The sequence below is a fragment of the Microcaecilia unicolor genome, chromosome 1 (assembly GCF_901765095.1).
Source record: "Microcaecilia unicolor chromosome 1, aMicUni1.1, whole genome shotgun sequence".
Classification (NCBI taxonomy): Eukaryota; Metazoa; Chordata; class Amphibia; order Gymnophiona; family Siphonopidae; genus Microcaecilia; species Microcaecilia unicolor.
The window spans coordinates 307,296,975-307,314,046 of NC_044031.1; the positions used below are offsets into that span (position 1 = coordinate 307,296,975).

The 17,072-nt window shown below is 50.3% G+C and overlaps 1 protein-coding gene across 1 annotated transcript in view; it reads left to right on the forward strand.

The window, feature by feature from the left end:
• Window positions 1-14,571, forward strand: part of GCAT (glycine C-acetyltransferase) — an 82,921-nt gene extending 68,350 nt beyond the window's left edge. Inside the window, exons 7-9 of the mRNA XM_030208029.1 lie at window positions 12,178-12,349; window positions 12,879-13,000; window positions 14,235-14,571. Of these exons, the coding sequence (XP_030063889.1) occupies window positions 12,178-12,349; window positions 12,879-13,000; window positions 14,235-14,386 (446 nt within the window). The 3' untranslated portion in view covers window positions 14,387-14,571. The remainder of the gene's footprint in view (window positions 1-12,177; window positions 12,350-12,878; window positions 13,001-14,234) is intronic.
• Window positions 14,572-17,072: the final 2,501 nt, after the last annotated feature.

The window sequence follows — 17,072 nt, forward strand, 5'->3', positions numbered from 1 at the left end:
GTCAGGGGCACTTACAACACTTTTGATGTGGCATCCAGGATCTCTGTTCAGAGTATAGCAATGCACAGACTCTCATGGCTGTGTGTTTCTGACTTGGAACATTCTGTTCAGCAGAGGTTGGTGGATTCCCCATACTGGGGGGATAACCTTTTTGGAGAGAAGGCTGAGGAGGTCGCAGACCAAATCAAAAAACATACTGATACCATCTCTTCTCTCTCCCGCCAGGCAACTTCTGCATCTACCTCCTCAGCTAGGAGGACTTTTGGCAAACCAATGAGAAGTACCTATTACTATCGAGGCGTAGGTACAACCCCTTGGCTCGTCAGCCTGCTCAGGCCTCATCAGCCTGCTCAGGCTCAACCCCAGTGTGCTCATTCATGTCAACAGCGTACGCCAAAGGACCCTGCTGCTCCCCAGGCAAAGCAAGGGGCGAGCTTTTGACTGGCTCCAGCAGAGCATAGCCGCATTAAAATTGTCCATCCCAGACAACTCACTAATCAGGGGGAGGCTGAAGTTTTTCCACGAAAGGTGGCCCCTTATAACCTCCAACCGGTGGGTTCTTCAAATAGTCCATCTCAGATACGCACTCAACTGATATCCAAAACCTCCAAATTGTCCACTGAGAGCTCATTCACTCAGCTCTCAGCACAGACAGGTACTTGCAAAGGAACTCTCAGCCCTTCTGAAGGCCCATGCGTCGAGCCCATTCCACCATGGGAGGAAGGGTGGGGATTCTATTCCAAGTACTTCCTTGTGCAAAAGAAAACAGGGTGATGCGTCCCATCCTAAACCTAAGGGCCCTGAACAAATTCCTAGTCTGAGAAAAGTTCAGTATGGCTTCCCTGGACAACCAGTGATTCAGAAAAATGATTGGCTATGCTCTCTGGACTTAAAGGATGCATATTCTCACATCCCAATACTTCCAGCCCACCAGAAGTATCTTCTATTTCGGCTGGGAACACATCACTTTCAGTACCGCATGTTGCCCTTTGGTCAGCCCCCAGGGTCTTCATCAAATGTCTAGTGATAGTTATAGCATCAGTACACAGACTGGGAGTCCCATGTGTTGACGATTGGTTGGTAAAGAGCACCTCTTCGGCTGGTGCTCAGGAGTCCATGCGGATTGCTATTTGGGTGCTTGAGCTACTAGAGTTTGTTTTAAACTACCCCAGGTACCATCTTCGCCCTGTCCAATGCTTGGAGTTCATAGGAGCCCTGTTCAAGCCTTCCTTCCGGAGTCAAGAGTGGACACTCTTGTCGTATTTGCTTCCATGGTTCAAGCTTCTCAGCAGGTCTTAGCTTGGCAGATGTTGAGATTGTTGGGCCACATGGCTTCCACAGTGTATGTTACACCCATGACATGTCATCATATGAGATCAGCTCAATGGACCCTAGCTTCTCAGTGGTATCAAGCTACAGGGAGCCTGGAAGATGTCATTCAAGTGTCCCCGGAGCTTGTATGCTCCCTTCAGTGGTGGACCATTCAATCCAGTTTGATTCTGGGACTTCCATTCCAAATTCCTCAGCCACAAAAGGTGCTGACAATGAATGCATCTCTCCTGGGATGGGGGGACTCATGTAAATGGGCTTCACACCCAAGGTGTTTGGTCCACCCAGAAAATGAATCTTCAGATCAATCTCCTGGAGCTCCGGGTGATCTGGAACACTCTAAAGGCTTTCAGAGATCGGCTATCTCATCAAATTGTGCTCATCCAAACAGACAATCAGGTTGCAATGTATTGTACCAACAAGCAGGGGAGCACTGTATCATACCATTTGTGTCAGGAGGCTGTCCGGATGTGGCATTGGGCTCACCACCATGGCATGTTCCTTCAATCCTCTTGTCTGGTGGGCAAAAACAATACCCTGGCAGCAGACTGAGCAGGATAATGCAACCACATGAGTGGTCTCTCAATATGGGCATAGCCCTCAAGATCTTCCGAGCGTGGGGCACCCCTTCAGTAGATCTTTTTGCCACTCCGATCAACCTCAAGGTCCCTCAGTTCTGTTCCAGGCTTCAGGCCCACAACAGACTAGCATCAGATGCCTTCCTCCTCAATTGGGGGCAGGTCTTCTGTATGCATATCCTCCCATACCTCTAGTGTGGAAAACTTTGTTGAAACTCAAGCAATACCGCGGAACCGTGATTCTGATCGCGCTATTCTGGCCGCGACAGATATGGTTCCCTCTACTTCTGGAGTTATCCTCAGAAGAACTATGGAGATTGGAGTGTTTTCCGACCCTCATCACGCAGAACAAGGGGTCTCTTCTACATCCCAACCTCTAGTCGCTGGCTCTCACAGCTTGGATGTTGAGAGCCTAGAATTTGCTTCCTTGGTTCTTTCTGAGGGTGTCTCCCGGGTTTTGCTGGCTTTCAGGAAAGACTCCACTAAGAGGTGCTATTCTTTCAAATGGAGGAGGTTTGCTGTCTGGTGTGAGAGCAAGGCCCTACATCCCCTTGCTTGTCCTACACAGACCCTGCTTGAATACCTTCTACACTTATCTGAATCTAGTTTCAAGACCAACTCCATAAGGGTTCATCTTAGTGCAATTATTGCTTATCATCAATGTGTAGAGGGTAAGCCCATCTCTGGACAGCGTCTAGTTGTTCACTTTTGTCAAAACCCCTTATCAAACCTCCTCCCATGTCATGGGATCTCAACGTCATTCTCACCCAGCGGATGAAAGCTCCTTTTGAGCCACTGAATTCCTGCCATCTGAAGTACTTGACCTGGAAGGTCATTTTCTTGGTGGCTGTTACTTCAGCTTGTAGAGTCAGCGAGCTTGAGGCCTTAGTGGTGGATGCACCTTATACTAAGTTTCATCACAACAGAGTAGTCCTCCGCACACACCCTAAGTTCTTACCAAAAGTGGTGTCAAGAGTTTCATCTGAACCAGTCGATTGTCTTGCTAACATTATTTCCCTGACCTCATGCCCATCCTGGCAAAAGCACCTTGCACACCTTGGATTGGAAGAGAGCATTGGCTTGCTACATGGAGCAGTCCAGGCCCCACAGACAGTCCATCCAACTTTTTTTATTTTTATCCCAACAGGATGGGGGTCGCCATCGGGAAACGCATCATTTCTAATTGGCTGGCAGATTGCATTTCCTTCACTTATGCCAGGCTGGACTGGCCCTAGAGGGTCATGTCACGGCTCACAATGCCAGAGCCATGGCTGCGTCGACTCGGTAGCCCACTTGCAGTCAGCCTCCATTGAAGAAATTTGCAAGGCTGCGACGTGGTATTCAGTCCACACATTCACATCACACTACTGCCTTGAGCAGGATACCCAACGCGACAGTCGGTTCGGGCAGACAGTGTTACAAAATCTGTTTGGGGTCTAGAATCCAACTCCACCCTCCTAGGCCCATTTTATTGTTCCAGGTTGCACTCATTCAGATTGTATATAGTTTCAGGTTAATCTCTGTTATGTCCTTGCCATTGCAAGGCCCAATTGACCAATGTTTGTTGTTTTTGGTGAGCCTAGGTGCTAGGGTTCCGCAGCACTTAATTGGCTAAGGTGAACCAGATAAAGTTAGGGTTGCGTTTTATATGGTCTTATTTATGCGGTTATTTTAGCTGGTTAAGTGCTGAATATCGGCACTTAACCGGCTGTGCCAACTCCACACGTGAAATGCCTACAAAATAGCCAATTTCGACTTGAGCGTTAACTGGGTATTTTCAGCAGTACAACTGAATTAAGTGCTACTGAAAATGCCCAGTTGGCTATAGACCAGCAATTTAAACCTGTCCTGGTTGTTTAAATAATTTTGAATATCGGACCCTATCTGTATAACTTATGTGTTTATTCAGTGGCGGCCCTTGTACATTTATCACTGGTGAATATGGGGGTGATTTTATAAAGGCATTTTATATATGTGTAAAATGCCACACAAAATTATTCCCCACCCAGGTATAAGTACACATGATGGCATAGGAGCCAATTCTTCAAAATGATTGGGGGTACTGAATTTTTTTTTACAGGTGGTACCCTTCCCCCCCCCCCCCCCCCCCCCCCCCCGGTACCTTAAAATCCTGTCTGCTGCAGGTCTTCACTTGGGCAGTGGCAGCACCACTCATAGGCTGCCTGCAACCTGCGCCAGGACTTCTTCCCTGAACAGTCCCACCCCTCAGTCCCCCTGTACTGTGCAAATATAAGGAGATGCAAATTTAAAAAATTGACATATTTCAATCACTATACTATAGGTTAACAAATACAAATAAAACAAAACATGGAAAATATGATATCATTTTATTGGACTGCATACGCTTTTCAATTTAGCTTTCAGAGGCCAAAACCTCTTTTCTCAGGTCAGGACAGTATACTGATGTTATGGTATTATCTTCTGACTTGAGAAAGGAGGGTTTGGTCTCCAAACATTAGTCAAAAATGTATTAAAATTAGTCCAATAAAGATATTACCTTAATTCTATTTTCTGTATTTAACAACACAGCTACCACACTACCTTATCCTAAACTAAAATTAAAATTCATTTTTCCTATCTTTGTTGTCTGGCCATTTACTGTTTCTAATTGTGTTGGTCCCAGTCTCTTGTTTCTTCTTTCCTCAATCTTAACTCTCCCCCCTTTCCATCCAGTGTCTGCCACCTCTCTTCCCCCTTTCCATCCAGCGTTTGCCCCCGTCTCCCCCTTTCCATCCAGCATTTATTTTCTCCATTCATGTGTAGTTTTTCTCCTCTTTTTCCTGTCCCTCATCTCCATCAGTATGCATCTCCATCCTCTTTCTTCTCTCCCCTCCATCCATATGCATCTCCTTCCTCTCTCTTCCCTCTCCTCCATCCATGTCCAGCATTTTTCCTCTACTCCCTCCATCCATGTCCAGCATTTCTCCGTCCCTCCATCCATGTTCATCTTACTTCCCTTCCCTCCATCCATGTCCAGCATTTCTCCTCTCTCCCCTCTATCCATGTGCATCTCCTTCCTCTAACCTCCCTCCCCTCCATCCATGTCCAGCATTTCTCCTCTCTCCCCTCCATCCATGTGCATCTCCTCCTCTGTCTTCCCACCCCTCCATCCATGTCCAGCATTTCTCCTCTCCCCTCCCCTCCATGTGCATTTACTTCCTCTGTCTTTCCTCCACTCCATGTCCAGCATTTCTCCTCTCTCCCCTCCATCCATGTGCATCTCCTTCCTGTCTTCCCTCTTCTCCATCCATGTCCAGCATTTCTCCTGCCCTCCCATCCATCCATGTACAGCAACTCCCCTCTCTCCCCTGCCCTCCCCTCCATCCATCCATGTCCAGCAACTCTCCTCTCTCCCCTCCCCCTCCCATCATTGTTCAGTGATTTCTCCTCTCTCCTCTGCCTCCCCATCCATGTCCAGTGACTCACCCCAAACCCCACCTGCCCCCCCTTTTCAGCCCCCCGAGTTCCAGTTCCAACCCCAGCCCGACCTGCCTGCCCTCTTCTCCCACAGCAGCCCTCCTTGCCTTCCTGCCGCCCAGCATTTTAAACTCATTTTACCTCAAGTCACAGCGGCAGTGAAAGCAGCAGGCTCACCTTCAGCCTTCCCTTCCCTCTCAGTATCCCACTCTCATTTCCTGTTTCCGTGAGGGTGGGATGCTGAGAGGGAAGGCTGAAGGCAAGCCTGCTGCTTTCACTGTCGCCGCGACTTGAGGTAAAATGAGTTTTAAACGCTGGGCGACAGAAAGGCAAGGAGGGCTGCTGTGGGAGAAGAGGGTGGGCAGGTCGGGCTGGGGTTGGAACCAGAACTTCCAACGCGTTCTGGTTGGGTAACGGGTCGCCAAAATATTGAGGGTGCTCAAGCACCCACAGCACCCACGGAGTCGGTGCCTATGCATGATGGCAAGAATGAGCCTACTTGTATGCGGTTTTAGTGTAGGTGAGTATTCAGGGGCAGAATTTGGGTGGAGTCATAATTTACATGTATACTTTGCAAAATATGAACATTTATATATGTTCCCAAGCTGACAAACAACAGGTCTAAACTAAATAGATTGTGACAGCAGTGGTTGCTGCACTACTTACATTTCCTACAGCTGACTATACATATAACAGCACTGAATATACATTTTAATTTAATGCCAGTGTGATTTGTAAGGTGTAACTGTGATAGCTGCTGCTGTAAATTACTCTCATTCCATATCATCAAGCTGATCAATCCATAGACTGGTGGGTTGTGTCCATCTACCAGCAGGTGGAGATAGAGAGCAAACTTTTGCCTCCCTATATGTGGTCATGTGCTGCCGGAAACTCCTCCTGTATGTTCTCTATCTCAGCAGGTGGTGGTCACACACAGCAGCAGCTCTGGCTAGGCCTCCAAGCCTAATCCTTAGGTTTTGTTGAGGCCTGGGGTTGAGGGCTCTTTTGAGCAAGTGCAAACCTGGTGGTGCCAGGTCCCTCCTTTTCTCCCCCCTCCCGCTGGCTCCGTTTAAAAAAAAAAACAAAAAAAAAAATTTTTTTTAAACGTCTTTAAAGGCGTTTAATTCGACGTTTCTTTAAACATTCATTGCAGCTACTCACTGGGACACCAGTTCGTTACAGCTCGGAGCGGCAAGCAGGTAATTTTACCTTTTTATAGCGGGCAGGGGGTTCCCCGATTCTTCTCCTCGTGGCAATGGCGTCGGAGGGCGAGGGCGCAAAGGGTCGCTCCCCGGATCGCTGGAGCGCTTCTAGAGGGGATGCGGGGGTTTTACAACCTGATTCGCCCTTGATGGGTGATAGTTTAGTGACCGATGAATGTCCCGGTCGTTCCTCCGGCGTGGCGGTTTTTCCCCGCCATAAACGCCCATCCCCCGCTCCTCGCCTCCGCCATCTTGGCCGGCCACGCGGCTCGGACGGCTTCTTCGGGGCCGCCCTTGAGGTTGGAGACATTAATGCCATGAACGCCCTTAATTTGGGCGACGGCACAAAAGCGGCTAAAGTTAAGCGCCGTTCTTCCCGCGCGGCTCCTTCACGGAGTTTCGCGCCGGACGCCATTTTGGATGCGCAGCATGTCTCTCCCCCGCTATTGCGAGCGCCGGTTGAGAGTGCGTCTAGGGCTGTTGCCCAGGCTGCGGAAGTGCACAGTCTGGGGGGTTTCTCCCCCGAGTTTGTTTTGCTGCTGCATCAGGCTTTCCTCATGCAAAACGCTGCCCCTGCTCCCTCTTCGGATAAAGAGGTTGAGGTTCCCAGAGGTAAACGCCCTCGGGTTGATTTCCAGGCCTTGGAGGACTTTTGTCTCCTCCGATGTAGATGAGGGCAGCGTGTCTGAGGTCTCCCAACGATCCTTTGCGGATTCCTTGGAGGAGATAGATCCCCGCTCGGATGGAGCGGATGACCCCTCTGCAGCGCGGCTTTTTAGCCCAGAGGATTTGCCCAACCTGTTGTTACAGGCCATGGACACTTTGAAGATTTCCTCTCCGGAGGACGTCTCTCCCTCAGCCCCTGTTGGCTCTGCCATTATGCTGGGGACGAAGCGCCCGCCTAGAACCTTCCATGATGCCATGCACACCTTAATTGCGGCTCAATGGGATGTCCCGGAAACGAGCCTTAAAGTGGCTAGGGCTAGGTCCCGCCTCTATCCTTTGGCTGTGAGTGAACGTGAGGCCTATCTGTGGCCTACCGTGGATTCTTTAATCACTGCGGTGACTAAGAAAACGGCGTTGCCGGTGGAAGGTGGCACGGCCCTAAAGGACGCCCAAGACAGAAGATTGGAGGCGGCCTTATGGTCGTCCTTTGAGGCAGCTGCTTTAAGTTTGCAGGCCTCAGTTTGCGGCTCCTATGTGGCCAGGGCGTGCCGGACTATGGTGCAGCGGGCTTCCCCCTCGGATCATTCCTTGAGGGCTGATTGGCCGGCCCTGGAATCGGGCTTAGCCTATTTGGCAGACTTGCTGTATGATGTCTGGAGAGCCTCAGCTAAAGGCATGGCTCAGACAGTCTCTGCGCGGCGGTGGCTTTGGCTGAAACATTGGTCTGCTGACCACGCCTCTAAATCCCGCCTGGCTAGATTGCCTTTTAAAGGCAAGCTGCTCTTTGGGGTCGAGCTGGACAAAATCGTGACCGATCTCGGCACGTCTAAGGGCAAGAAATTACCAGAGGTCAGGGCTCGGGTTAGTACTCGTCCCGATACCTCCAGAGGACGGTTGCAGGAAGCCCATCGGTACCGCCCGGGCAAGTCGGGTTCCTCTGCCCCCTCTTCCTTCAAGAGGAATTTCTCCCCCAAGCAGCATTCCTTTCGCAGAGACCGCCGTCCCGGAGGTGCTCCCTCCGGTCCTCCCCCAGGGTCTCGTACCCAATGACAGGGCCTTGGTCCACGCCCCAGTGCAGATTGGAGGACGGCTGTCCTCGTTTCTGGGCGAGTGGACCACTATAACTTCAGACGCGTGGGTGCTGGAAGTCATCAGAGACGGCTACAAGCTAGAGTTCTGCCAACCCTTAAGAGACGGGTTTGTACTCTCTCCCTGCAAGTCTCCGGTCAAGCTGTGGTAGTGCAGCAGACCTTGGACAACCTGATCCGCCTGGGTGCGGTCGTTCCGGTGCCAAAAAAAAAAAATCAGATTGGCAAGGGACGTTACTCCATTTACTTTGTGGTTCCAAAGAAAGGAGGTTCTGTCCGGCCTATCCTCGACCTCAAAGGGGTCAATCGGGCCTGGAAAGTGAGGCACTTTCGCATGGAGACTCTCCGCTCTGTTATAGCGGCAGTGAAGGCAGGAGAGTTCTTGGCTTCCTTGGACATCAAGGAAGCGTACCTGCATTTTCCCATCTGGCCTCCTCTCCAACGCTTTCTGCGTTTTACAGTCCTGAGACGACACTTCCAGTTCAGAGCCCTCCCTTTCGGGTTGGCTACTGTTCCACGGACCTTTTCCAAAGTAATGGGGGTCATAGCGGCCTTCCTGCTAAAGGAAGGAGTACAAGTCCATCCTTATCTGGACGACTGGTTGATCCGAGCCCCCTCTTATGCAGAGTGCGGCAAAGCTATGGACCGGGTAGTTGCTCTTTTGAGCTCCCTGGGATGGATCATCAACTGGAAGAAGAGCCAGCTGCGCCCGACTCAGTCCCTGGTGTATCTGGGAGTTCGATTCGACACCCAAGTGGGCAGAGTGTTCCTGCCAGACAATCGGATTGTCAAGCTTCAGGCTCAGGTGGACTAGTTCCTAGTAGCCTCTCCTATTCGGGCTTGGGACTACGTGCAGCTGTTGGGCTCTATGACGGCCACGATGGAAGTAGTGCCCTGGGCCAGGGCTCATATGAGACCACTACAGCTATCTCTGCTGCTGCGCTGGACTCCGATGTCGGAGGATTATGCCGTGCGCCTTCCCGTGGACCCAGCAGTGCGCAAGGCGCTGAGCTGGTGGACGCAGACAGACAAGTTGTCTGCAGGATTGCCTCTGGTGACCCCGGAGTGGATTGTCGTCACGACAGACGCCTCTTTGATGGGCTGGGGAGCCCACTGCTTGGGAAGGACAGCGCAGGGGCTCTAGTCTCCTGCAGAGGCAAGTGGTCTATCAACCTCCTGGAACTCAGAGCCATTCGGTTGGTGTTATTGGAGTTCATCCCGGTACTGGTGTTGAAGCCTGTACGGGTCCTGTCGGACAATGCCACGGCTGTGGCCTATATCAACCGCCAGGGAGGTACCAAGAGCGCCCCTCTAGCCAAGGAGGCTATGAATCTTTGCCAGTGGGCGGAAGCGAACCTGGAGCAGCTTTCAGCGGCCCACATTGCCGGAGTCATGAATGTCAAGGCGGACTTTCTCAGTCGCCATACCTTGGAGCCCGGAGAGTGGCAACTATCTGCTCAGGCGTTCTTGGACATCACGAAGCGCTGGGGCCAGCCGAGCCTAGATCTGATGGCGTCATCGGCCAATGGCCAAGTGCCGCGCTTTTTCAGCAGAGGACGGGACCCTCGATCCCTGGGAGTAGATGCTCTTCTCCAACAGTGGCCGACACAAGAGCTCCTCTATGTGTTCCCGCCCTGGCCCATGTTGGGCAGGGTGCTAGACCGGGTGGCAAAGCATCCCGGCAGGGTAATCCTGGTGGGTCCGGATTGGCCCAGACGTCCCTGGTATGCGGACTTGTTCAGGCTCTCAGTCGACGATCCTCTGCGGCTGTCAGTGGAGCAGGGCCTGTTACATCAGGGTCCCGTGGTGATGGAGTATCCCTCTCCCTTTGGTCTTACGGCCTGGCTATTGAGCGGCAGCGTCTGAGGAAGAAGGGCTTCTCAGACAAGGTCATCGCCACTATGCTGAGAGCGAGGAAGCGCTCTACTTCTACTGCTTACGCCAGGGTTTGGCGTATCTTTGCAGCATGGTGTGAAGCAGGCTCACTTTCTCCCTTCACTGCTCCAATTTCTTCAGTGTTGGCGTTCCTGCAAGAAGGTCTGGAGAAAGGCCTGTCGCTCAGTTCCCTTAAAGTCCAGGTAGCGGCTCTGGCTTGCTTCAGGGGCCGCCTGAAGGGTGCTTCCCTGGCTTCGCAGCCAGATGTGGTGCGCCTTCTCAAGGGAGTTAATCACCTGCGCCCTCCTCTGCACTCAGTGGTGCCTGCGTGGAATCTCAACCTGGTGCTAAGAGCATTGCAGAAGCCGCCTTTGGAACCCTTGTCGAGGGCATCTCTGAAAGACCTGACGTTGAAAGCAGTCTTTTTGGTGGCTATCACTTCAGCCAGAAGAGTTTCCGAGCTTCAGGCGCTCTCATGTCGAGAGCCTTTTCTGCAGTTCACTGAGGCAGGAGTGACTATTCGCACAGTGCCTGCCTTCCTGCCCAAGATTGGTTCTCGCTTCCATGTGAATCAGCAGCTCTGTCTCCCTTCCTTTCGTAGGGAGGACTACCCAGAGGAGTACTCCGCTCTTGAATATCTGGATGTGAGACGAGTCATCATCAGATACTTGGAAGTGACCAATGATTTCCGGAAATCGGATCATCTGTTTGTCCTGTTTGCAGGTCCTCGTAAGGGTCTGCAGGCTGCTAAGCCTACAGTGGCAAGATGGGTCAAGGAAGCCATTGCAGCGGCTTATGTGGCCGCGGGGAAGGTGCCGCCTATCCAGCTGAAGGCTCACTCCACGAGAGCTCAGGCGGCCTCGATGGCAGAGGCCGGATCCGTCTCCTTGGAAGAGATATGCAAGGCGGCAACGTGGGCTTCGGCTCATACATTCTCCAAGCATTACCGTTTGACTGTGGCTGCACGGGCGGAGGCCCAGTTTGGAGCTTCAGTGTTGAGGTCAGGGATTTCTATGTCCCGCCCTGGGTGAGTACTGCTTCGGTACATCCCACCAGTCTATGGATTGATCAGCTTGATGATATGGAAGGTAAAATTATGTATAATCATACCTGATAATTTTCTTTCCATTAATCATAGCTGATCAATCCATAGCCCCTCCCAGATATCTGTACTGTTTATATTCTGGTTGAATTTTAGGTTCAAGTTTAGCCTTCAGTTACTTCAGGAGGACTTCGTGTTCAAGTTCTTCTTTCACTTGGATTCTTCAAGAGTTGAGACGAGTTTGTGTTACAGTGAGCTGCTGCATTCCTCTCCCCTCCGTTTTACGGGGCTGGATTGAGACATAAATTCTGCCGGCACTCCCTCCCGCTTCGTGCGGCTGTAGGGCAGCTTTGTACCCCTCCCGCTTCGGCGGTGTTAGGGTCAGTCAGCTCCTCCCGCGGTTGCGGTTGCAGGATAAGCCAGATCCCCCCGCATCGGCGGGTTTGGTGTCCCTCCCCCGCTCCGCGGGGATGAGCTGGACGGATTCCCCTCCCCCACTTGTGTGGGGATGAGCTGGGTTAATTCCCCTCCCCCGTTTCGGCGGTGGTGAGCTGGGCAGAGTGTCCCTTCGTGGGTGTAATTCTCTAAGTGCTGAGTCCTGCGGATGGAGCTTTGATATCGACATACTGAGGAGTTTCCGGCAGCACATGACCACATATAGGGAGGCAAAAGTTTGCTCTCTATCTCCACCTGCTGGTAGATGGACACAACCCACCAGTCTATGGATTGATCAGCTATGATTAATGGAAAGAAAATTATCAGGTATGATTATACATAATTTTACCTTATTTCAGTCCATCTTTACGTACATACTGTGCTTCCAGGTATCTGAGATATTTCCATGGAAACTCTTCTCCCAACATGACTGCCATCAATCTGTGAGGGTAAACTGAAGGCATTCTGATTCCATGTAATGTTACTGTCTCATTCTGACGTATCCTTGTGCTTCTTCACTGCAGGTGGCTACACGACTGGTCCCAAGGCCTTGATTGATCTCCTGCGCCAACGCTCCCGACCATATCTCTTCTCCAACACCCTGCCTCCTGCTGTTGTTGGCTGTGCCTCCAAAGCATTGGATCTGCTGATGGAGAGCAATGCCATTGCACAGTCCATGGCTGCCAAGACTCAGCGGTGAGTAGCTGGGAGATGCACCCTCAATGCATTCTGTAAAGAAATGTTTTTCAGAGAATCGCTCCTTGTTCTGCAAAGCTGCTGTTTCACTTCTTTGCCATGGGCTTTGATTTTTCGTGGGTAGTTTTGTTGAAGGATGAGGGATGGTTCTTTGGGAGGGATTCCTTTGAAAATTTGTAAAATGGAACTTGAAAATATTTATTTTCTTGATGCTAGGAGAAGAAATTGTTTCCATTTTGGTTCCATGGAGTCTTTAGAAACTTGATATTAGAATGTGATTCACTTTCATTTGGAAAGTAGATTGCCTCTAAGTGAAATAAACTCTTTTTGATCTTTTATCTCTGTTGCTGCTTCACTTCTGGGCACACCCATCTTGGTCTTTTCAGTAGGTGCACTCTGTGATAACTCAGCACTTCTTGTATGTTCAGGATAGGGATGGCTTGGTGGGTTTGGTTGTTTTTGGTCAACGGCAGTAAAGTTGAAGAAGTCCCTAGAAAGTTAACAACGTTTTCTTTCTCTTCCTGTGCAGTTTCCGAACAAAGATGACTGCATCTGGTTTCACCATTGCAGGTGACAGTCACCCTATCTGCCCAGTGATGCTTGGAGATGCCCGACTAGCATCAATTATAGCAGATGACATGCTGGAAAGAGGTACAGCAGTGTGAGGAATTCTGGTGAAGACACAGGCATTGCTACAGGGTGGCAAAATGAGGTCACAAACAGGTGGCAAGACCAACCAGAACCAGGCCAAACATATAAGCTGATCTGGCTTGGGTCTGGCTGCAGTTCTGGTAGTGGTAGTACTTCATGGCAGCATCTTCCTCCTTTGCAGAGAGGTCAGGCTGTGCAATTCAAAACCACTTAGTTTGAACTGGGGGATTCTGTATCTTTGGATGTTTCTGAACTGCAGGACCCTGAAATTGCATGGCCCTGGCCGTTCTACCAAGGAGGAAGGAGCTGCCTTATTGATACCCGTTGCTGCCATCAAAACCAAAGCCCGAATCAAACCAGAGAAGTTTACAGGTGCTAGGCCAAGGAGGATTTGGAGACCAGGGGTGGGGTGAGGGAGAAGAGGAACAGAATAGAAGATGAAAGGGACTCTGAGATAGGAGGTGCAGGGTGGGAAGGAGAGCTGAGCAAAAGATGGATATGACTTGGGGTGGGGGTTTGGGGGGAAGGGGAACAGAGCAGAAGTTGGATGGGACTTGTGGGATGGAGAAAAAGATGAATAAAACTTGGTGATTGAGTGGGAGAGTGTTGTGGGCAGAGCAGGGAATTATGGAGATACTGAGAGGGAATTTGAAGGGGATAGTGAGGACCTGGCAACTGGTATGTATGAGTGGGGGTGTGTTGATGGGTTGGGAGCATGAGTGAGGGTGAAAAATAGGGGTTAAGAGAGAGGGGATGAAGTGTGGTGAGAGGTTGAGGCATGGTGTAAATGATCTGCAGGATTGGAGGAAAGATGAGGCACTGAAAAGGCATAGAGGTGCAGTGGAGGAGTAAGAGAAGAGAAAGATGGTCTCTGAAAGGGCTGAGTGAGGGTGGAAATGGGGTTAAAAAGATGGAGAGGCAGTAGGAGAGAGAATGATCTGGAGACAAGGGAAGGAAGGAGAGACCGGGGTGGAGCTGGGGCTGGTGAGGGAATGAAAGGCAGTGGATTGGTGTGTCCTGCGGATTGTTTTGGGAACCTCAGATCTGTTGTAAACCATCTTGACCTGTGGCCCAGAAATGGCGGTATATCAAACCATTTAATAAACATAAATAAGATACTTGAGAAGGGTGTGGGTAGCAGCTGTGCCTCTCTCCCTTCAAATTGACCATACATGGTGTGTTCCCCCTCTCTCCTACACATACTTGCTCACTTTGTTTCTTTCTTGTATTGCAGGGATCTATGTCATTGGCTTCAGCTACCCCGTAGTGCCCAAGGGAAAGGCACGGATCCGTGTGCAGATCTCAGCTGCCCACAATGACGAGGACATCGATTGCTGTGTGGATGCTTTTGTCCAAGTGGGACGCAAACATGGTGTGGTGTCCTGAGAGGCATAAGCTACATCCGCACCCTCAAACTTTGCCTTTCACCTTCTGGCAATCTTCCAGCTGGAAACTTTTGAGAAAGAAAAAGAAATGGAAAAATGGATAGTACTAGTATTAATCATTGAGGCCATGAGATCTCTCATCTACAGAAGCTTTATATTCTCAAAATAAATCAGAAATCTACCACATGTATTGATATCCTACCAGTATCTTTCTCGCCTACCTCATATGAAAGATGTAAGGTTTATCTTTCCCTCCAAGCACTCTCACCCTGTCTGATGCACATGTTCCCATTCTAGCATGTGTGCTCTCATCCCCATTTCTGGTTTGCTTTTTCCCATTCCCTACTTCCTTTCTTTAAACTTGACATGCCTTCAACTTGTTTCGCTTCCTCAGGGTCATTGTCACCTGACTTTCCTAGGGAAATGTCACTCTGAGTTAGAGAGTTGCACGGGGACAGAAATCCTACCCATCCCCGCCCGTCCCTGCTGGAATCTTACCCATCCCCACCCATCCCCGCTGGAATCTTACCCGTCCCCACCCATCCCCGCAAAAATTAAAACCATCCCAACCCGTCCCCACCCGTCCCCGCAAGAATTTAACCCATCCCCACCCATCCCCGTAAGAATTTAATAGTACATAAAAGAAAGTTCCAGTCAGCTCCCTTTCTGGATTTGAGCCACAGCACTGTAGGCAAGGAAGGAATGGAAGTTGGAACTTGGAACACTCTGGTGCGCACATGTAAGATTTGTCTCTGATTCACTGGCAGTGTGTGCTGAGAGGTCGCCACATGCACGCGCCAGTAGGTCAGGTGACATCTGATTCTCGTGCCTGTGTCAGAGCTGAGGTCTGTGCACCAGCCTGGGAGCAAAGAGGATTAACAGTAACATAGTAAGTGACAGCAAATAGACCTGAACGGTCCATCCACTCTGCCCAATAGTCACACTCATGATCAATTCATCATTAAATCAACGAGTGTGATATTATATACTTGATTATGGTCTTTCTTTCGTGTTTCTGGAACAAAGACCACAGGAGTCTATCTGGCCCCATCCTTATGTTCCAACTGCTGGAGTTGCCATCGAAGCCCACTCCAGCCTATTCATGTTCTCATTTGTGGGACACAGACCGTAAAAGTCTGTCCAGCACTGTCCTTATGTTCCAGCCACTGAAGTTGCTGTCTAAGCCCTTTCCAGCCCATCCTACACCAGATTGCCATGTATGAGACACAGACCATACAAGTCTGCCAGGTATCAGCTCTAGTTTATCACAGCCAGAGTCGCCATCTAAGTGTCACTTGACATATCCACACACATGCAGCCATTTAAGGTTAGCTTTTATATAACTTCCATTTTCTAATTAGAGATCCTCTGTGTTCATCCCATGCCTTTTTGAATTCCGTCATCATTTGTGACTCTACCACCTCCTTAATGGAAGATTTTCCACATTTATGCTGTTAAAGCAAGGAAGAAGAGGAGGAAGAGACAGCACTCAAATAAATTGGTATTCGGTAGATGAGAGGCTGGTGCAGGTGCAGCTTACACTTCCACGGGAAGCCCACAGAACTGGTTCCATCCCCGCGGGAACCCCGCAGGAACTGCCTCCGTCCCCGCGGGAACCCCGCAGAACTGCTTCCATCCCCGCGGGAACCCCGCAGGAACTGCCTCCGTCCCCACGGGAATCCCGCGGGGACGGAAGCCGTGCAGCTCTCTACTCTGAGTCCCTGGAGCATCTGTTTACATATGTCAGTTTTGGCAACCTGTCTGCTTCTGGACAACAGCAGGGAAAGCAAAGCTGAAGGAGTCAGCACAAACAGGAAACCAGATAACTCTGGCTGGATTTTCCCTCTCCAGCACTCACTATGTGACATGCAGATTAGCTTTAAAGACTGTTGCTTTAAGTTGGGGAGTTTGACAAAAGTGTTTGGAAAGGTGCCAAATGCCTGTCTCCCCCCCCCCCCCCCCCCCCCCCCCCGGCAACCTCCTGCACATTTCTAAAGGAAGTGTTGGCATGTTGATGTCCATCCCTAGATCAAATAGCATCTCCACTGTGGAAAGGAGATAGCTGACCTCTATATTGGACAGCCTCAAAAATGTCTCCTTCCCTAGTGCACAGCCATTTCATCTCTCCCATGGACCTCCATGCTGTGGTAGTGGCTTCAATTGTGTGGACAGTGAGTACCTTCCCTGGAGCTGATGGCCACTGCAGTGAAGTATAGAGGCAAGAGGAAGAATCACACTGACCAAGTCTGCCAACTGGATCCAGATTCACAGGACACGATTGATCCAGTGCTGGGTTTTCCCCATTGCATACAAGTCCCTGTATGCATTGGGGAAAACCCAGCACTGGATCAATCGTGTCCTGTGAATCTGGATCCAGTGGGCAGCCGTAACATTAACACTCCGACATGCTGGATGGAGACATGTCTGCCTGGGGTTGTCGCCTCTGCTGTAAGTAGACACTGCCTGCTGTGGAAGGCTGTAAAATTAGAAGCTACATTTTCTTCTATAAACCTGTCTGTCTGTGATGTGCTCTCATGGCAGGCAGTGCCTTTACACTACACTGTGATATTAGATACCAAGGTGTGTCTACTGCAGTACCGCATTAAAAAAAACACCACCACATTGGAAAGTTCAATTTCGTATTGGCTGTTAAAGCTGTAAAACAGACATTTAGGTCTATGCATGCA